Raw genomic sequence first — 22,941 nt, 5'->3', positions numbered from 1 at the left:
GTGGGGCAAATTTTCCCTAGGAAAATTTGTCAAGCAAAAAAAAAAAAATTAAGGACATTTTGTCCACAAAAAAATTGACAAGTTTGACAAGCAAAAAAAAGGTCTTCACTTTTAAAGGGGGGGGGGGCACACTTGTGTTTTAATGGCATTTTTATATTACAAATTTTAATTGTGCATCTCAAAAGGGAGACACGGGCCGGCTGTGCCCCCCTGGATTTGCCAGTACTGGAGACAACCCTGGATAGTTATATACCTCCCCTGGAACTCCAGGATTGGCAGTAAAATACGGACTTGACAATGCTGTAATCATGTACATGTACATACACGTTAATGAGATCCAGCTGTTTCAATTTGTAACAGCTGCAGTAGAACACAACAAATATGAATTATGTAAACATTAATTTTCTGCAATTTGCTTTTTGAGGGTATTGGTAAACATGCACAGTACATGTACCAAGCATAAGGTGATGCTAATACTTTATACACTCTCACACACAACCTGAGTGTATTGGTCAAACGGGATCTTTTTACAACTGAGTAGTTAACTATATTTATATTATGAAATGGTTTTAAAAAGATGATGAGCAATTGGCATGGTTATCTGGATCAGGGATGTCCTGGTTTATGGGTAAAACCAGGGGGGCAATTGCCCCCCATCCCTTTTTTTCCAAATGGAAAATGCCCTTTTTCACAAAATGACATACCCTTTTTGTCTCGCCCGAACAGAAATAGGTTCTCGGTAAAATGAAAAAAATATCCCAGAAATGGGTCATTACAAACGTACGCACTCACACATCAACCACTCAAGATGTAGCTTTTTTTGGCATAATAATAATAATATGATGATGCTGCTGCTGATGATGATAATAATGATAATAATAAAAAATGAAAATAATAGTATTTGTATAGGCTAGAGATATCCTACGTGTTAAGTGATCAGGACGGTCGTACATTACTCCAGCTAAGGTAGTCTACCGATTCCATTGCTCACTGTACCTCACCGGGGTTATGTTGCAGCAGATCATTGTGAATCAATTTTTTGCTGAAGGAAATTATGCAACGGCTAGGATTCAAACCCATGCCCTGTTTCAAATCCTTGGCTAATCCACTGGCCCACAACTCTCCGCACATATGGGAAATATGATTGTTTTTTGTTTGGGACTATAAATTGCTGCTTAATTAAAGGTATTGTTTAACTTTGTGAGCAGCCGATTAAAAAAATTTTCAAACCAGGATGAAACATGTGTACAAGTGCATGTATTAGAACTAATAAACCCTGAAAACAACTATTATTGAGAATGAAAAGCTAAAACTACAAGGCAAACCCCGATTTTGTAAAAAGGCGTCTTATAGACGCCTAAATAGTACACATAAGTGTATGGGATGAAATTAAGATGGTGTTCTCGGTCACTTTATATTTCAATTTTTGAAGCACTAAATAATTATTTTCGAACACAATTTTTTCTGGGCTTCATTTTTGTAACATATCACAGACACAGGTGACAAGTGTGACCTTCTAGCTCAGATTTTTTAAAAGTCAAACCAATGTTAACCAATCACTTTAATATTCAGGTGTTTTTATCTTTCACATTGAACACATGCAGTTAAAAAGTGGTCAATTTCAAAGTTTTGGGGGTAATGTATGAAATCTCTGGTTGTTTTATTAATTAATTAATATTTATTTAGTTATTTAGTCATTCATTTATTCATTAATTAATTATATTTATTTACTTATTCATTTATTGATTTTTTTATTTTATTATTATTTATTTTATTTATTTATTTTTTTTTTTGTGGGGGCTCATTACGCCACTACCTGCATCATTTTAATGGGTTTTCACTGTTTTGATTCAGTTATACATGTATGTTATTTACTTCAGACATGTATTTTTTTCTCTAATGTATTTTGAAGTTATGTTACTGTACATTAAGTTGTTTTCTCATCTTATTTTGTTGTATATTTATTTTTGTTTTTTGAAAATCTGTAATTCAGTCTTTGAGCGGCAATTGATATTTTATCAAATAGATCATTTCTAATTCTATTCTATTCTATTCCCATTCCCATTCCTCTTCCTATTTTTTTCTTTTCTCTTCTCTTCTCTTCTCTTCTCTTCTCTTCTCTTCTCTTCTCTTCTCTTCTCTTCTCTTCTCTTCTCTTCTCTTCTCTTCTCTTCTCTTCTCTTCTCTTCTCTTCTCTTCTCTTCTCTTCTCTTCTCTTCTCTTCTCTTCTCTTCTCTTCTCTTCTCTTCTCTTCTCTTCTCTTCTCTTCTCTTCTCTTCTCTTCTCTTCTATAATACTTATTTGAGGGTGGACTTCCTCTTTAAGGCAGCAAGGGTATGTTAATCAAAATACCTGCACGACTGATCTGACCAACCCCCGAGTCATACATCTACCCTTTGATGCGTTCAAATTCAGCTGCACTTTGCAGATGGGGGGGGGGGGCGAAGCAGCAAGCCTTCTCCCTGTGCGTGGCAAAATTAAAGGGGAGCCCAAAAATAACAAGAAAAAGGAAAAAGGGGAAGGAGAGCTAGGACAAACTATTTAAAAAAGAAGGAAAAACATATTGTGAAAGAATTTATAATGTGGGCATTAGAGGGGATTGATTGGAAAACAATAAAAAGACATTTCAGGTCAGGCTTTTCCAGGAGCTGCCAAGCGGTTTCAAAAGTGTGCATGTGGGTGGGTGGGTGGTGGGCTCTTGCCGGTTCTTTCACGATTGGGGCCGGAAAAGGAAAAGGAAAAGGGGAAGGAGAGCAAGGACAACCTATTTAAAAAAGAAGGAAAAACATATTGAGAAATAATTTATAAGGGCAGTATAGGGAAGTAATTGGAGAACAATAAAAATAAATTTCAGGTCAGGTTTATCCAGGGGCCGCGAGTGGGGTTTCGAAAGTGCGTGGGTGTGTGGGGAAGAAGAGCTGGTTCTGTGTAATTACATGTACTTCTCTCTAACAGTTAGGCCTATAATGACAACAAACTCAAGATTGCGCATGGGCGCCTCAGAAGGTTTATCAATATTCGAGAGTCCAGAGTGAAACTAACAGAACAGCATAGACATTGAATTTTGGTTTACATGTATATAGGTAAGTAATTGACTATGAGTATGAAATATATCATGCTCTGCTTGATATAGTATACAGGCCTATAAACCTATAACTGTTAGTCAAGCTACGATTGGTTGGAGAGTGCTTTAGGCTAGGTCATTTGTAGTTGTGTATGATGTATTGGGTATGATGTGATTGATACTGAATTAAATTATAGTAATGTTTGAGTGCACAGGGCACGAGGGACACGAATGAAGACAAGTTGTATGTATTGAGCTAGTGGTGTGGTTGATCATGCGTTACGATACACATTTCAATGGGAGACTTATAGAGAAGAAAAAATGCAAATTTGTGTTATTTTGATTTTCATAGGTGATAATAATGCAGGTTGTTTGTAAAAGCGGATTTGGCTGATGTGTATGTGTAAGATGACAGTTTGATAATTGTGATAGTTGAGTAGACAGGAATAACAGGTTTTTCTGGGGATTTATGAACAATTCTCGACATTTTACTATCAACCCCGGACTGGTGTACCGGTGAGTGTAGCCAACAAAGGATCAGCGGAACAACCCTTAATATTGTACAGAGGCTGAAGCTTTCGATCTAATAGTTGAAGTGATATGGAATCTACATGTATGTAAAAAGGCCTATATCAAACTTTTTCTCCCTACTACACAGTGCACTATGGAAATGAGTGAAGCTTCTATAAGACTCTCTCCACCACCGGCCGCAGGGCGCTCTGTCAACGTAGCCGAGGCAGAGAGGGCGTATCTCGGTGAAGGATGGGATCGAGCGGAAGCCCCCTCCAAACCTGATGAACTTGGCGTGAAGAGTTTTGACTTTGAGGTAAATTAGTAATTGGTAGGGAATCAATCCTTAGATAAATATTAGATAAATGGCTAGTGTAGCTATAGGGTCATCTTAGAGGAGAGGATTACCTGTGTGTACATCAAATCATTTTCTGCTTATCCCATAATTATAATTTCTTTTGGCTTCAAAAGGTGCAGTTAACGTCTCTTTGGTTGAAAGGTTTTATAGTTCTATATAGATCTATATTAAACTTTTTATATCTACATTGAAGATTAAGCTAAGCACTGAATTTTTTTATGTAGACAAGTGTGTGTAAGATTCAAGTCTCCTGAACTCTCCCTGTTCATATTGTTCAAAGATGGTACCTCTATAGGGGGGACCTATACCTTGATATAATTTTGCTTCTACGTACAGTGTAGCAAGTTCATGTAATAATAATAGACATTCTGGTGTAGCTAAAAATATAAGAAAAATATGGTAGAAAAATATTTGACAGAATAGTGATGTTCAACAGAAATCAGACAATGGATTCCTGCCGGAAAAAACACATTGTCAACACAGTGTGCTAATATAATCAACACATATAGTAATAATAATAATAATAGCTGGATTTATAAAGCGTTTTTTGCCAGAGGATACAAAGCGCTGCTATTATTACCCTGGCTTTAGCTCGAGCTACCATCACCGGCGCTCAGTGCATGCAAGGAATTACTCCTGCCGGGTAGCCATTCACCTCACCTGGGTCGAGTGCAGCACAGTGTGGATAAATTTCTTGCTGAAGGAAAAAACGCCATGGCTAGGATTCGAACCCATGACCCTCTGTTTCAAAGGCGAGAGTCAGAACCACTAGACCACGATGCACCCGCACATGCAGTCATTACAGTGTGTTGATTTTGTCAGCACAACACAGTGTGTTACTATATGGTCAACACACAGGAGACACATTGTGATAATATAGTCAGCACAGAGTCAAGACAGTGTGTTGATATAGTCAACACCTAGTTATCACAGTGTGTCGATTTTGTCAATATATAGTCATTAGAGTGTGTTAACATGGTCAGCACATACTAGTACTCAACACAGTGTGATAGTATGGTCCACACAGTGATATGGTCAACACATAGTAAACACAGTGTGATAATATAGGCAACACATCGTCAATAGAGTGTGTTAATTATATAGGCGCCTCATAGTAAACGCAGTGCGTTAATATTGCCAACACATAGTAGAAACATTGTTTTAAATGAAGAAACAAAGTGTGCTAATATGGTCAAAATAAAGCCAACACAGTGTGTTAATAAGGGCATCAAATAGTAAACACAGACAACTGTTTTATTCCCTCGGAAACCAGTGTTCTGATTTTACTACATAGATTATTATTTTGTTGTGATATTGCACTCAGGTGGTGTTGATTACCATATTCTGTTTTTTTTCTCCAAAATTCAATCATTTATGTATTTATAACAGCAAAAATCAATTGATAATAATAGTAAAATGAAATAATTTTTGCCCCTTTTTTCAAAACACAGTTGGCGACAAACCGTAAACATCACAACACCGCAGACTATGAGATCAGGAACCTATTCGTCAGGCGAGGGCAGCCCTTTGAGCTTACCGTTACTTTCAATAAGGCCCCAAGAGAGGAGCTATTGATGCTTCAGTTGGCTGTTGTTGGTTAGTATAGAGTACCGAAATGTGACTTCATCAATTTTTTTTAATTTTTACCATTTTGATACCATATTTCAGTTTCAGTTCTGAAATGTTTGTTAAAAATGTTTTCTAGATATGATGAGTATAGGTATTCATATATCTCTCATTTTCTTGAAAATTCAGTGAGCTTTCCTTTGTTTATAGTGGATATTGTACAAATATCCTGCCGAAAATAATTATGAGAGTGATGGATTTCCATACAGTTGAGATTGATGTGTCAATCATAACTCTTTGTAAGACGGGATTTTGACTCCCCACTACCACCGCAATATGTAATATTCTCCTTTATTTCCACAATTGTCAGGTTCCAAAGTTTATTCTGAAAATCGTGGAACGGTGATTCGCTTGCCCTTCAGTCGGTCAGAGTCAGAGACCCGAGGCGATTGGGGAGTCTATGTTCGAGGCGTGGATGGAGCCAAGTACTCCCTCCTGGTCAGCAGTCCACCGGATGCCATCGTAGGTCGCTACCTCGCCTCTGTCATCATAAAGGATAAAGTGGATGCAGGTATGCATATTTATCCCAAGGAGGGGGAGTGGGAATTTCATTGAATAGATGACTGCTGCTGCAAAAATGAGGTGTTTTGTAAGGGTAGGAAGGAACATAGGGAACATGGAGTGTAAAAATGCCCATCCAAATTAAAACCCCTTAAATCACAATTATATAAAACATGAAAAGGGTATGTAATTTGCACCCACTGTATAAGACTTGTGAATGGAAACCACCACAATAAAAAGCCAGATTTGTACCAATTAGAAATGACGTACCTAACTCCATAATAAATTCATGATAAGAAAGTTATTTTCTTTGGGATAAAATTGCTCAAAAAATTGGAGCCCGCTATCACTGTCAAGTAAAATGAGAATATCCTAATATTCAATTTTGGTTTCAATTATCCCAACAATCAATGAAATTCCTGTTTAGGGTATGCAAATTAGGGACATTTGCACAAAATCTGTGTTTAGGGTAGTTGCCTGCCCTTGAATGTTTGTTAAGGGTGCTATATCAGGATGATTCTCACAAGGTGCTGTCCACTCTTTGAAGGAAGTAACCCCTTGGGTTTTTTAATAAATAAATGCTATTTATGAGTTTGAAGAGAGATATCGAAAAAGAAAACTGTCATAGGAACAAAGCACTATGGTAGCTTTCTCAATAGCATTGTAATCATGCAGTAGTTCACACTTCTTATTACAGCAATAAGAACATTGGAGGGCAGGGGTACTGCTTCGGGATTAGGTTTCTTAGTCAGAATGATGAATGATACTGAAATATAGATGGTGATGGTGATGGTGGTTATAGTGATGAAAGTGGTGATAATGATGACGATGGTGATGATGATGAAATTGATGATGATAATGGTGCAATGTGATTAAACCTATGATACTAATGATGATAATATGCTGATGGTGATCGTGTTAGTGTTGATGATGATGATGCTGCTGATGGTGATGCCTATGGTGATGGTGATGGTGCCTATTATATGATGATGCCTTTGACGATAATGATGTCTGTGACGATGATGATGCCTGTGACGATGATGATGATGATGGTGATGATGATGATGACACCTATGACGATGATGATGATGCATGTGACGACGATGATGATGATGGTGCCTGTGATGATGATGCCTGTGACAACGATGATGATGCCTGTGACGATGATGATTATGCCTGTAAGACGATGATGGTGATGATGATGGTGATGATGCTGCTGCTGATGATGACAATGACAACGATCAAGATGTTACCCTCAAATAATATTTCATGATTTTGCATTCCTGGTAGAACCCAGATACTTCAAACAGACTGACCCGATCTACGTGCTCTTTAATGCATGGTGCCGTGAGGATGGCGTCCACATGGACGGAGACACTGAAAAATGGGAGTATGTTCTCAACGACTACGGCTTTATCTTCTTTGGACAGGATCAGCCTGGAAACCAGTTTGCTCGACCGTGGGTCTTTGGCCAATTCGGAGACGTAACCACCAAAGTGGTGTTTGATCTACTAGAAACGTAAGATGCATTAGCGTACCTACCTGACGAGTCACAACACATGCAAGGGACGTATCCCTGCCCCCCCCCTGACGAGTCAAACTGATCCCTGACGATCCACAAGTGGCCCACTCCTTTGAACTTGAAGACGTTTTTTTTTTTTTTGCTTGTCAATTTTTTTTCTGTTGCGAAATGTCCTTTACTTGAGGGTTAATACCTTTTATTTTTTGGCTTGCCACATTTTTTGGCGGACGAATTTGCCCCCCCCCTTTGAAAAATCCTAGGTACGCCACTGGTAAGATGCCATCTTTATGCAACTCACAATTTTTTATTGAAAATTTTGGTGAAAATGTGTATGTGTTCCTGGATATGGTAAGGGGGGGGGGGGGTCTTCCATCGAAGAGCGGGCAGCTGCATCCATGAGAATTGCTCCTGAAAGAGCACCCTAAGCATAGGAGTCGAGGGCATGCACGCCACATTCTAATACAGATTTTTGGATATATATCCATAACCAGGATATTTCCATTTTCATACAAGCACTATTCACTGTATATTATTTATTGGGGATTTGGGTTCATGCAGGTTTGGAAAATTGGACTAATTTTCTTATGCTTTTTGCTGTTGTTGCGTACTGGATTTTCTGTTCATGGGTCTTGTTGCGGTACATGTAGTTCCTGCATTAGGTGCAAATCATTACCTAGAGTGCATACACAGACCAAGATTGAAACTTTGATCAGCAAGAATATCTCGAGACAAGACCAGCACAACTTGTTGCTTCAGAGACCAGGGGACCATCTTACAAAGAGTTGCAATTGATCCAATCAATCGCAACTATGGAAAGCCAGCAAAGTCAACATATGAAATGCATATTTGTTCAAAAAAAATTCTAGCCATGAATGTATATCCATAAATTCATTGATTTCTTGATAATTTGGTGTGTTCTCTTTTATTTACAAAGGACATTTTGCACATTTCCTGTAGAAAAAATTATGACACTGATGGATTTCCATAGAGTTACGATTGATTGGATCAATTGTAACTCTTTGTAAGACGGGGCCCATGTGGGTGTTTCATGAAAGTTGTCAGCACTGACTAAATTGTCAGTGCTGACAATTTCAGTGAAATCTTGGTTTTGATTGGCTGAGAGGCACTGGCCTCTGACTGTTACTATATGGAAACTGTCAGAGAAAGACAACTTTTCAGTGCTGACAACTTTCATGAAACGGTCCCCTGGGCTCAAGTGTCTATATGTCTTTATTGCTTTAATGAAATGAATTCAAGTTGTATCTGATGTTGCATTTTTTCTTTACTGAATCATAGAAGTGATTCTGACTAAATCGTTGAAACCATCAGGGCCTATGTAGATTACTTGTGATGAGCCACGTCAAAGTCAACAATAAAGTCACCAAGGTTCTCAAATAGCTCAATCAATAATATATATTATGTGTATGTTTTTTAAACATATTTTTTGTAATAAAGTTGTTGTTTTTATTCAAATTCTTCATAAGTTTGTTGATTTCGTTTATTTTGAAATGTGTGTTTCTTGCAATCTAATAAATTAATTGCAGGATGGTCTTTTTTCGGTAATGAATGTTAATCAGCTAGGAGTAGCCTAGATAGGTCTATTTGGCTTTTGCTTTTCCCCCACATCGCATTCATTACCCTATGTATTTAGTTATTTTTGTTATTTTTGTTAATTTGTCATTTTACAATATTCATTACTCCTTTACTATGGAATCATTTTGATTGATCTCGATAGATTGTATCTTGTATGTTTTTTAGAGATGTGAAATAAATGAATTTGAATTTGAATATTTTTCAAAAAGTAAAAATTGAATTTGTAAAGTTAATAAAAGACAAGATTTTTTCCTATTCCATTTTTCCGGGACTTACTGCTCAGAAGGTTTACAGAGATTGCACAGTGTGCACATCTCATGCTTGAGTGAGCCGCAATCTTCAAACCTTCTTTTGTCTTTAATTTTTAAGCTCTCACTGAATTTCTGCATTCGAACCAGTATTTGAGTGGGTTATTGTTGATCAATTTCATAAAATTTTATATCACTTCGGGGCGGAGGGTCCATGAGACCAAGGGTCTGCAAGGCCGAGTATTTTTTTATACGATTCAAGGAAAATGGTTCTTGTGGACCCTAGGCCTTATGGACCCATGGCCTTGTGTACCCTCGGCTTTGTGGGAAGACCCCATCACTTCAAAGCTTGTCATGTGTTTTTTCAAACCCAACAAATTTTTCAAAAATTCATTTAAGGCAATTAACTTACATGTATTGTTGATTTATGGGTGGTAGCTTTGCTGTTATACCATTGTAGCAGGGCAGCCAGTCACAATCAAATTTTTTTAATGGTAGTTTTAAAAAAGATACAGTAATTAAATTATTCTTAAGTCTTTATGAAACTGGCCATATAACTGGATATGTAATTCCACAATTACTGCCTTTTCTTATCCATTAGATGGGTCCGAGAGAAATCTCGTAATGACCCAGTCATCGTTTCCAGAATGTTCACCCATTTTGTGAATTCATCTTCTGGGAGGGACAAGCAAGGATTGCTCGTCGGAAACTGGAGCGGAGATTATGAAGGAGGTAGGCTCTTAAACCCAGCGATTATTGAATTGTATAATTCCCATAGGCTTTGTACAAGTGTTTACCAGGTTCCAGTAGGCTATGGGTTAACCTGTTGGCCACTGAATTATGCCATTCCCATAGGCTCTGTATAGGGACCATCTGGTTCCAGTAGGTGATGGGTTAAAGATGTCCCCAGCATGAAAATGCTCATAAAGAATCAAGAGGCAACATGGTTTTGGAAAAGTTTTTGAAAGAGTTGACAGAGATTTTCATACAATTTTATACAATTTTCTGCAATTTTATACAATTCTGTACACTTTTAATGCAATTTCTGTACAATATTCTGAAGAACAAAAGCAAATCTCTTAAACATGATGTTACTTCCCAGGTGAAAAACCAACAACTTGGACAGGCAGTACCAAAATCTTTGAGACGTACGCCAAGTCAGGCAAGGCCGTCAAGTACGGCCAGTGTTGGGTGTTCAGCGGTGTGCTGTGCACCGTCATGCGTTGCCTTGGTATTCCCTGCCGAAGTGTGACCAACTTTTCCTCGGCTCACGACACCGATGCAAGCATGACTGTAGATACAGTGTTGGACGCTGAAACGGAAGAAGAGGTATACCGTCTCATTAGTGCTGGACGATATTGCGAATTCGATATTACAGTTGTGCTCCAAAATTAGTGAACCCCACCTCAAAATGCACTCCTTCGTGCCGAGTGTTGAATGTAACAAGACTGCAATGTTTGGTGAGCCCAGAGAAGTAATATCTTATCACCTGACTTAACAATTTAATATCTAAAACATGGCTGAACTTGAACATATTACTATTAGATATGTTAAATTTCCTGGTGGAGTTCACTAACATTTTAGCACCACTGTATATGATCTTGCTGATATTGAAAAATATTGAGTATTTGATGATGGTTTTATGATTATGTTGATATATTGCAGTAAAACGATTGGGCCAAAATAATTATTGTCAATTATGATAAGTTTAATAGACACTATAAATTGAACATAATTAAGTGCTACTCTGTATTGCTTTAGACCAATTCCAAACTTTGTATGTTGGTACCCAAGTGTCCGCTTTTCATCAACAAGCACCGATGAAATCCTTGCTCTTATCCTACTGATTTGCAGCTCATAATGAACGTAATGTATGTAATGAATTTCAGACTCGACGGTATATTGTATTATCGGTGATATTTTGTCTTTAATTTTGGCATAATTTTTAAAAAATAATATCATATTTTCCCTTTTCATTTTTTTTCCTTTTTTTTTATGATGAAAATTTGTTGGGCCTCTCCAAGCTCCCCATGTGAATTTCAGTGGTATGACAAATAGGCCTACTTATAAAACAATTACATGATTTCTTCTTTTGTATGCAGATTGATTATCTCAGTCAAGATTCTGTGTGGAACTTTCACGTTTGGAACGAGGCTTATTTCAGCCGGCCTGATCTTCCCTCCATGATGGGCGGGTGGCAGGTCATCGATGCTACACCTCAAGAAACTAGCGAAGGTAAGACTCCTCAAGAATCCAGCAAAGGTAAGACTCCTCAAGAAACTAGCGAAGGAAGACTCCTCAAGAAACTAGCAAAGTATTAAAGACTCCTTGAGAAACTAGCAAAGGTAAGAGGTAAGACTCCTCAGGAAACTAGCGACAGTAAGACTCCTCAAGAAACTAGGGAAGATAAGACTCCACAAGAAACTAGGAAAGGTAAGAATCCTTAAGAAGCTCGCGAAAGAAAGACTCCTCAAGAACCAAGCGAAGGTAAGACACCTCAAGAAACTAGCGACGGTACGACTCCTCAAGAAACTAGCAAAGTACGTAAGACACCTCAAGAAACTAGCGAAGGTAATTAGACTCCTAAAAAATCTAGCAAAGGTAAGACTCCTCAAGAAACTAATAAAGTTCAAGTTAGACACAAAGTTATCAAATTGATATTAATCATAGGAATATTAGGACCTAAGTTTCGATTCGACCTCTGCAAAATTGAATCATGCGATGTTGAGTTGTCTTAGGTTAACCATACACCTGTATTTTTCCATGCAGGTCTTTTTCAGATGGGGCCTTCGCCAAAAGCTGCCATCAAGCAAGGCTTAACCTACCTGAAATATGACACCAAGTGAGTTTTTTTTCTTTCTCTTTATCTAGACATTTGTAAGATTAATGAAGATATGGTAGTACTGGTCAATCTGCTGAAGTCATGACGCGGGATAACCAATCGTTTCATCTTGGGTGAAATTCGACTTAAAATATGATTCATGTTTTGGAAATTATTATTAGAAAAAGAATCTGCTTTAACAGAGGCGATTATATGACCAACATGACGACAATGATGATGATGATGGTGATAATGATAATGAGGAAGATGATGATGGGGGTTATGGTGGTAGTTTTAACGGTGGTGGTGAGGATGATGGTGATGAGGGGAGATGATGGTGGTGATGGTTGTGGTGATTATGGCGGTTATGATAGTGCTGATGATGATGATGGTGATGATGATGATGGTAATGATGATGGTGATGATAATGATGATGGTGACAATGACGATTATGATGATGGGTGATGATGATGATGGTGATGATGAGGATGGTGATGATGATGTTGGTGATGGTGATGATGGTGATGATGATGAAGATGATGATGATTATGATTATTGTGATGATGGTGATGGTGATGATGATGATGATGATGGTGATTGTAATAAATCACTGATTATAGGCCCTGCTAGCCCTACACTATGAGAGCCCTGCATATTGCTGAGGTATGAAACATGTCCACGCTAAAGAAAAAATATTATCCTTGTTTCTCCTCTCCCATTGGTATTCACAATCAGGAACAAATCCATCCAGACCCTGTTAACAAATAATCCTTGATTAAGGATTTTATCATTATAACCATTATCATCTTGATTAAAAAGAATGAAAGAAAGTCGTCAATGGAAGGAGGGGGCATTTAAAATCATAATTAACCTCATATGACTTTCAAATAAATTCAAATTTTACAACAGTTTGTATTGTCATTTATATATTCATAATGATCCAGTACTTGTTGTGACTGTATTCATATGTACATGTATACTTTGAAATAGAAAAGATGAATAAAGCAAGAAGTACCAAATTGAAAATAAAAACAGTAAGACATTTCTATGGTACTGTATATGTATTCTTTTTGCTACATGTAGGTTTGCTTTTGCAGAGGTCAATGGCGATCGCATTACCTGGTTGGCAACCAAAAGAGGATTTGGACTTCCACCAGAAATGACTATATTATCTGAGAAGAAGAACGTCGTTGGGAAGTTCATCAGTACAAAGAAACTCCCATTGTTACCAGGCGGCTACGTGGGTCGATGGCGGTGCAGGGAGGATATCACTCTCGAGTACAAATTTGAAGAAGGTACCTAGATTATATTTCATGTCTCAGAATTGAATACCAGAAATATTCCATGGGTATTGAGGTAATAATGCACGAGTGGAAGATGAGTGCAATATCGGGCCTAAGAAGTGGAACATGAAGAAAAAAGAACACAATCAGATTGTCATTTTTATATTTTTTGTACACAGTTTTGGAAGAAAATTGGAGGGTTAAAGCCCCCCCCCCCCCCGGTTCCGCGGCTGCATTATTAGACTGCAACATGGCATGATATTGCTCAACAAGTTTTGTGCAGAAGCTTAAAGGGGAATGAAACCTTTGGAACAAGTTGGCTTGTGTCGAAACAGACAAATCAAAGAATAAGAACAAAGAAAGTTTGAGAAAAATCGGACAAATAATGAGAAAGTTATGAGCATTTGAATATTGCAATCACCAATGCTATGGAGATCCTCCCATTGGCAATGCGACAAGGATGTGTGATGTCACATGTGAACAACTTTCCCTTTGATGGACTATAAAATACCCCCAAATGTCTCTTTTTGCTTTTTCTTATGGTGATACAAACTCTTTATCCATGATCTATTCTTTTAAAATCTGTATTACATGCCCTCCTATAGAAAGAAGACATGATCTACTGATAGATGTGATAAAAGAGGCAGTTTAAGTGAAATATATATTTAAGTAATGGGGAGTTGTTCACATGTGACATCACATATATTTGTCGCATTGCCAATGTGAGGATCTCCATAGCATTAGTAATTGCAGTATTCAAATGCTCATAACTTTCTCATTATTTGTCCGATTTTTCTCAAACTTTTGTTGATCTGTTTCTTTTATTTTTCTTTTTTCACACAAGCTATCTTGTTCCAAAGGTTTCATTCTTCTTTAAGGGAAATTAGTCAGATTTTGGTGCATCATGCAATGTGCTCTGACATTGCAAACGGAAATAATGTAGACCCACAACCCATGTTTTTAGTCCACCAATAAAAAGAGAAATATATAAAGCTATGTAATGACATGTGTGATAGCTATATGCTTGATTTTTTAAATCCAAATGTGACTAGCAATGAACTGCATGTTTCTTGCGACTGTTATTATTCCGTTTCTTTTTTCTATACTAGGGAGTGAAGAGGAACGCAATGCCGTGGAACGAGCCGTTTCATATGGCACAAGGCCAAACACTTACCGACCCGACAAAAAGCCAGACGACGTTGAGATCGAGATCATGCTAGAGGAGGAGAGGCCCGTTGGAAGCGATATTGAAGTCAAGGTGGCGATCGACAATAAGAGCTCGGGTTCTCGAACTGTTGCTGTGAGCATGATTGCCTATATGAGCTTCTATACAGGTACATACATATTACATGGAGGATTCTACAAATACAGTGTATTAATTTTCATTTATCTGACAGTTACCATGGTAACAGTGCTTCTCAACCAATCAAAATCAAGGAAAGTTCTTAGATCCGACAACCTTTCAGACAACAATGTTGATGAAATGCTCAGCTGATGGAAATTAATGCCTTCATCCCCTTTGTGTCGCTGCATCTTCCATATAACAATAAACTGTAAATCACAATATTTTTCATGAAGGTGCATGTGCTCGATGGCAAGATTATGCAAGAACATGAAGGATCTTGAAAAGGTTGTTTTATGGCCCAAAATCATCTTTCTGACAGATTCTATGCAATAATTTTGCTTAATCTCTTCTGAGTTGCTAAATCTTGTGCAAGCCTGTAGCCAACTAGGGGTTCAATGGAACCCCCTAAAATTTCCAAATGCTTGAAAAAATGGGGGAGGAAAAGGAGAAGAGAAGGATTTGAACCCCCTAATTGAAAACCCTGGATACGCTCCTGTTCTGTAGTGTTTTTTTTTTCTAGGGGGGGGGGTCGAGGGTGGGGATGGGGGAAGATGCCCTCAAAGTACAGATAACACTATAATATACATTTATAACATTTATATAGTGCTTTAACAAATGTTTCTAAGCACTGCATAGTATTACCCCGGCTTTAGCACGGCTATCCTGATTGGATGCTAAAGCATTTGAGGAATTCCTTCCTACCGGGTATCCATTTACTACACCTTGGTCCCGGGGGGGGGGGGGGGGCAGTCAAATATATTGCTGTACACACGCATGACCAAAAAAATGCGTTTAAAGGGGTGTTTTTTTTAGTTTTGGACGCGGTCCGCACGTGGACTCGTTAAGGGTATCTAAAACACAGATTTTCAAGAAAAAGGGTGGTTTTGAAAGACTGGTCAATGGTCAAGCGCGGGGTGAAACATTTTTCCCCAAAGCAATTTTTTTTTTGAAGACTAGCCAACGTGTTTAGGGTATGTTTTTTTTCCCAAGCTTTTTCCCCCGAGGTCATATTTTGGCGACATCTTGTTTATAGGGGCCAAAATATGTAAATAAAGCCTGCGAAAAACTTGTTTAGGGGGTTATATTTTGCACACAGAGTAAAACTTGTTAAGGGGCTGTTTGGAAATTTCTTGGTCATGCGTGTGTACAACAATATATTTGACTGGCCCCCCCCCTCGGGACCTTGGTGAAGAGTGGCAAATGTAGATAAATGCCTTGCCAAAGGACGTGGTGAGATTTGGAACCATTTGGACCATGTGTGTGTGTGTGTATTTTGTACAATAAAATATGGATTATTTTAATGATTATTTTTATTGTTATCATTCTTATGATTAATTCTGTGTTTTTGTAAAGGTGTGCTGAAAGGCAAGATCAAGAACACAAAGAAGGAACTTACCGTTGCGTCTGGCAAGTCCACCCATGTCCTTGATGTTATCACAGTGGGGCAGTATGCAGAGTTTCTGGTTGATCTGGCTTGCATGAAGTTCTCTGTCTTCGGGAAAGTCAAGGTAAGGCATCCAGAACAAGGCATCATATGCCTGCGCACAGTTAACATACTTGCTAGCATTAAAACCAGCATTATCGCTCGATGGATTAGTCTTTTAAAGGAAACCTTGATTACTTTTAATCATAATTCTTCTTAAATGTAGAGAGACATATTGTTATTGGTTTCTTTGTTTAGAGTAACTGTAGTTCCCATTGTGGAATATAAAGCGCATAATCACCTCTTGATTTCAGGTGACGAGGCAAATGAGTACTTCCTCGGTATTGTAGCTACTGCTACATCCTGCTTGCCTCGAAAGTGATAGTTTGCCCATCCCCTGCACCAATGGCGATTTTTTTTTGCTTAATACACGATGCCAGCACATATACCCCTCCATAGATTTATTTAAAATCAAGGTTTTTTGCCACGTTTGTTTATTAGGAAACCGGCCAACAGGTTGTGAGCCAGGACTCCGTCTACCTCACCACCCCCGATCTGAAGACCGAGTACAAGATCGTAGGTTACGACGTCGAAGTCGAGACAGAGTTTGTGAACCCTCTGCCGTTTGAACTCACCAGGTGTACTATCAACTATGAGGGCGCCAAACTTGTGCGCTCGACGACGGCATTCGTCAAGTAAGTGTATTTCTATTGTGGAAGCCTTAGGTTCAGTGGTTCTTTCTCTGCATGGCCTTCATCAGGTTGTGGGGTCAAATGCCTTTAAAGGCATCAATTTCCTTCACCATTATGAGTGCACTGGCTCACTTGCAAACCTTTCTTTTGATTGCAATCACTGTTGGAATAAGGAACTGCACTATACATCTGTTTTACATGATCTCTTCCATCCTTTCTCTTCACTTTTTCAGTTTCAGTTTTATCTCCACCCGTTTTTATTATTATAATAACTAAACATCATTATTTTATTTCTTTCTGGATCCTCGTCAATAAAATGGTTATATACAATATTTATAAAGTGCTTAATACTCATTGTTTATAAGTACTAGATACATAGATAAATTTAAGTTGGAGAATTGAATAATACCTGGTTTCAATTAAGAGATGGGGGCAATGCACAAAAACCCATAAACACTAAACTACACAGAGCAAATACTCCAAGATTATGATATGTGAAGTAGAAAACAAACCACCATAGGCACATGAAAGATTGCATGGAATATAATCTAATAAATGAAACGGAATAATCTAACTAAATATAACAGAAATGGCTATATTTTGTTACTGATTATGTTCTTGTGTTGTCTCTCATTTCTTTAGTGATGTTCCTGCAAAAGGTATCTTTAAACACAAGATGAGGTTTTCTCCACAAGAGAAGGGAAAGAAGAAACTTGTCATCGACTTTGACTCCAAGCAGATTGGCAACATCACAGACATCGTCGAAATAGAGATCCCTTAGAGTTCGTGAATCACCTCTTGTATTAAATTGGCAACATACATGTATCACAGACATCGTGGAAATAAAGATCCCATAGAGTTCGTAAATCACCTCTTGTATTAAATTGGCAACATCACATACATCGTGGAAATAAAGATCCCATAGAGTTCGTAAATCACCTCTTGTATTAAATTGGCAACATCACAGACATCGTCGAAATAGAGATCCCATAGAGTTCGTAAATCACCTCTTGTATTAAAATGGCAACATCACAGACATCGTTGAAATAAAGATCCCATAGAGTTCGTAAATCACCTCCTGTATTAAATTGGCAAAATCACAGACATCGTTGAATTAACATCAAGGCTGTAAGGATTGATAAATATGCACTATTGTGAATTTTGTGGAACTGTTTACTTTATTTCCGTTACAAATAAGAAAACGAATTATTGAAAAAGGCTGATTATTGAAACTAGTTGCTCTTCCAAAGTGATCTGTTGTCTATGAAATGCTGAAAAGGCAAAGTATATACAAGTAGACCTATCCTATTGCTTTTTTGGGTCACAAGGGCTGTTTTTTTCTTCCAGTACTCTACGAACTAATAGTAGTGTGTGAATTTGTATTTTATTATAAATTTTATTAATTTCCCACTGGGCATTTTACCCGATATTACCCGGGTTGTAACAGGTAATAACGTAGTTATTACCACGGTAACACCAGTGGGTAGTAACGGGGAAATAGTAGACCAATCTTTCCCCGTTATTACCCGGATCCGATATTACTCCATTTACCCAATATTACCCAGTATGATGTAACCGATATTTCCAGCATTTTAATGATATCACCACCTCATATTACTCTGTTTACCCAATATTACCCAATTAATGTCGGCTCATTAAAAAAACAATTAGTGTCATTAGGGTCATTAGGGTCATTGAAGCACATTTTTACAACTCTATACTCTAAGCCATATCATCTTATCCTATCCTAAAATCCTACATCCTAATCCTAATCCTATCCTACACCTATCCACCAAACCCTGTCATTTACTTCTATATATTGAGCGACTTTACAACACTTGACAAATTATGGTTAACAATTATTCAACCCTAAAACATTTTTCTAAAATTAATGTCATGATTATGACTAATATGATATATAAACTACACATTTTTCTGAAAATTTTCTGGGTGGAATAATTGCATAAACATAAACACATTAATTATTACAGCTATATTAGCTAAAATTTTTGCCATTTATTGTAGTAATGAATATTCATGAGTAACTAATATTCCCAGCATTTTCCTGATATTACCATCTGCTATTACTCCATTTACCCAATATTAATGGGTTCCGCATGGGTTGGAGGTCTCGTTTCCATCTGAGTCCTATCTGGGCACCATGTGGGTTCAAGTATATGTTTTCATCTGGGTTCCATGTGGGCCCATATGGGACCCAGATATCCCAGATAAGAACCGTATGTGATCCAGATACTTTGCTGTCTGGGAATGGAAGCGTTTCAACATTACCCATTACCCCTTATCAACCTGTTTGTAACTGGGTAAAATGTTGGTTTCATCAGGGTGATAACAGTATTTTTTTGGACTTTGAAAATTTCGCTGGGATTGCTGTAAGATTGCTCTTATTACTAAAGTTTGCAATGTTATAACCAATCAAAGTCATTCAACATTACCCTTATTACCCCTCATCACCCTGTTGTAACTAGGTAAATGTAGGTTTCATCAGGGTGATAACAGTAACAGGTATCAACAGGAATTATAATTTCGGAAATAACATGGTAATAACGGTAATATTTGGTGTTACTCAAATTTCCGGGTGATATTACCGGTAATAACCGGTAAAATTGGTAATCGGTAACAAATTGCCCAGTGGGTTGGCAATGTGGCAAATAAGTTTGATGATCAGACAGCATTAAGTTGGCGATATGATACGGAAAGTGCCTTGTTTACTTAATACTGCAAGTTTAAGGTGATGTATTACAATTAAATATTATTTATCTGCGTGATATATACATATACATTGCGGACATGAAATCATTGCATCTCTTCATATGTATTATCTTATCATAATGTTATGTTAAGTTGAAGCAATACTAATTTGTGTCTATCTTTAAGATGTAAATTTGATCATGTTGAAGCAATTTGCCATTTTCTATGTTTAAGCCAGCTTTTGAAAATATTCACCATACGGGAGGTTTCACCATGTTGTGAATTTTCAGATATTCTTTTAAAATATATCTCATTTTGCAGATTCCCTACGCACAAATTGCATTTATAGATTCATATTCATGAAATATAGATATTATATGTACTTGATATTCATTATGAAGTCTTATGAAAGATTACATTTTTTACATCAACTCATAAGCAGTGATGAAATAACTGCATTGATTTTATTTGATGTCATTTGATAGTGTAGAATTTATGTTGGAATATTTTCATTGCATATTTATCGAAACAAATCAGATTTAAAGCCTATTTATTTTATGATCAAGATTTAAAACCTATTTATACTGTTATCGTTTTATCTCTTTGAAAGACTGGGAAATACATGTAAGATCATTTGTTTTTCATGAAAATGATGAGATTAGAAATGTATCATTTGGTGCCTTTTATAAAACTAATTTCTGGAATTCTTCATACTATCAAACTACATCAAGTGTTCAGGTGGCCAAACTGAAATGAACATCATAAGCCGGTGCTAATTTTCATGACATTTTTAAATGGCATCTTAAATGTTGATGAAAGATTTGAATATCCAGAACCCAGATGCATATTATTTATCATACATATCGATATACCATTTTTTGTACTAATTAAGTGCCACATTTTGATATCTTGCAATATCGTGCACAATTTAAGTACGCGTGTTCAAAATATGAATTATACAAACTGTCTTAGTGGCCATGCACCTGTCTAAAGTGAACGAAACCTGTCTTTGATTTTCGCCAATATTGTCCTTCATTTGAAAGGAATATGTGTTATAAAACTCGTCTTTAGGCCAAGGGGGGGGGGCATTTCCATTGACGAGTGGATACCAGGCGCGAACATCGGTTTCGAAAAGCACCATAAACAAGTATTTTCCATATTCTGAAACCCTACCCTTAACAAGTACAATGTATTTGAAACAAAACGGTACCCTTGACAAGTATTCCCTGAAGTGACCCCCTAAACAAGTACAGCCACATATTAATTTTTATGTCACGGACATGATCGCGGACGTTGGCTTTACCTTTACTTACATTGGGTTTAGTACCGCCCACACCTCGCTCAAATTGGACTCTAAACACATAATGCTGGGGCAAAAATTACATCCTATATATCATGACGAAAACCTTTCATTTGAAAACACTATACCCCAGATTCCCTCAATCAATTCTCTTCTCCAAGTACGACAAACCATAACTGCCCCAAGCAAGCAATTTAAGTATTAAAACACCTGTTTCTGGTCCGAAGATAACACAACAGCCCGAGCAAAGCATGCCGTCATTTTAATTCACTTACTTTCCTTATTTCGAGGTCGATTTTCTTCGTTCGAACTTGAAAATGGACTAACATTGGATTTCTGAATACAATATGCATTTGAAAACGTGATTAAATATCGAATACAGTTATTTCATTCCGAAGGTCCTACTACAGGCAGAGAAGTCTTACGTAATAGCACAGCTGTTGTTTATCATTTCGTCCTTGGCTCAACGCTCATAATCTGGCCTGTGGAGGTAAAATTGAGACAGCGGGGATTACCTGGCCTAGCGGGATTGATCAGGCGGGTGTTTCATAAAGCTGTTCGTAAATAAAAAGCGACTGGTGATCCTGTCTTGCGGTAAATGGTACACACCATTGGCGAAGATCTAGCGCGCGAGAAAGGATCACCAGTCGTTCTTAAAGTCGCTCTTAACTTACGAGCAGCTTTATGAAACGGCCCCCTGGGCTTGGAAATGATTTTGGGATTTACAAACGCAAAATGGGGTATAGAACCGCAGTTTGCAATCTGAACTGCGGTCTTTCTCCAAACGGGGGTTTGACGTAATGTTAAAAGCATTTTAGTCTTTTGTATATCCTCACAAATTTAACTGTAAACACGTAGCTTTCCTAGCAAATTATATTTTAGACACCCTTATTATGTTACGCACATAACCTGCATATTGAAAAACAGATCCTTTTTACGTGTTTCTTTGGTTGCACCTGGTATCCACTCGTCAATGGAAGCGCCACCCCCCCCCCCCCCCGGATTTGTCTGCAGCTGTCACTTCTTTTAATTCCCTCAGGTGGCCTTATAAATAGACAGATATGAATGTACATGTATGTGTTTATAAAGTGAACAGTACTTTTGGAAACATTTTCCCCTTCCTTTGTCAGGTGTGGAGACTTGCTCAATTAACACATTGCCTTTTGGAACTGGCTTGCCCCTGAATGAAGAATTAGGGAAATACAGAAGTCAGTAGAGTATTTGATATCTATTATAAGAAACTGATTTAGGTTATTCCTGTCATTTCTGTTTTTTTATTTAAAGATTTTGTGCTACTGATCCAAATGATAAATACATTTGCTGGAGAATTACACCTCGTTTGATCGCTGATTTTTCCGTGGTGTGACGTATTTGTTGATGTCAGTCCCATAGGAACCCAGCAAGGCAGTTTTCCGCTGCATCGATGCCAAGCTGGTACATGTACATGCATAATCCAATTATATATATACATGTAGGAGATGTCCAAGGTAATCAGTCATAGTGGCTGCCCTTAGACAACAGAAATTACCCTTGGGTCTTTTTGGTTAAAGTGGAGATAATTAATGGCCGAGTGAGAATTTGAACTCCCAACCTCACATTGAGTCCATTGCTCTGACCACTAAGCCACACGACCCTCCACTAAACCAAACGACCCTCGACTAGACCAAAACACCCCTAATTGTCCCCCTTCCAGGAATGTCCTGCATTCACTCTCCTTTACTCATTCACTCTCCCCCTCTCTCTGTTACTCTCTTTCTCTCACCTTGATCTCTCCCTCTCTAATCTCCCTCTCGAATCATGGAATTTATTTAAAATCACAATTGTACCAAAATATTTATTTTTGTTGATAGTTGTTATTTTGCTTTTCTTTAAAAATCAATCAACCTATTAATCAACCTGTCAAGCAATGAATGAATGAATCAATCAACCTATCAATTAATCAATCA

General features: G+C 37.6%; 1 protein-coding gene across 2 annotated transcripts in view; it reads left to right on the top strand.

Annotated features, from left to right (window-relative positions):
• The window catches only part of LOC129282446 (protein-glutamine gamma-glutamyltransferase K-like), a 28,019-nt gene extending 5,693 nt beyond the window's left edge, over positions 1–22,326 (top strand). Inside the window, exons 1-14 of one of the 2 annotated variants that reach the window (XM_064114681.1) lie at positions 2,995–3,083; positions 3,723–3,890; positions 5,384–5,528; positions 5,869–6,069; positions 7,350–7,578; positions 10,024–10,154; positions 10,525–10,751; positions 11,525–11,657; positions 12,192–12,264; positions 13,327–13,538; positions 14,636–14,860; positions 16,225–16,379; positions 16,796–16,989; positions 17,629–22,326. In XM_064114681.1, the coding sequence (XP_063970751.1) occupies positions 3,729–3,890; positions 5,384–5,528; positions 5,869–6,069; positions 7,350–7,578; positions 10,024–10,154; positions 10,525–10,751; positions 11,525–11,657; positions 12,192–12,264; positions 13,327–13,538; positions 14,636–14,860; positions 16,225–16,379; positions 16,796–16,989; positions 17,629–17,767 (2,226 nt within the window). In that variant the 5' untranslated portion in view covers positions 2,995–3,083; positions 3,723–3,728 and the 3' untranslated portion in view covers positions 17,768–22,326. Of the gene's footprint in view, positions 1–2,994; positions 3,084–3,722; positions 3,891–5,383; positions 5,529–5,868; positions 6,070–7,349; positions 7,579–10,023; positions 10,155–10,524; positions 10,752–11,524; positions 11,658–12,191; positions 12,265–13,326; positions 13,539–14,635; positions 14,861–16,224; positions 16,380–16,795; positions 16,990–17,628 lie in introns of those variants that run through there. The other variant, XM_064114680.1, reaches the window with a different exon arrangement.
• Positions 22,327–22,941: the final 615 nt, after the last annotated feature.

The sequence above is a fragment of the Lytechinus pictus genome, unplaced genomic scaffold (genome assembly GCF_037042905.1).
Source record: "Lytechinus pictus isolate F3 Inbred unplaced genomic scaffold, Lp3.0 scaffold_20, whole genome shotgun sequence".
Lineage (NCBI taxonomy): Eukaryota > Metazoa > Echinodermata > Echinoidea > Temnopleuroida > Toxopneustidae > Lytechinus > Lytechinus pictus.
Note: the sequence above shows the minus strand (reverse complement) of the source record. Positions and strands in the feature narration are given on the sequence as shown.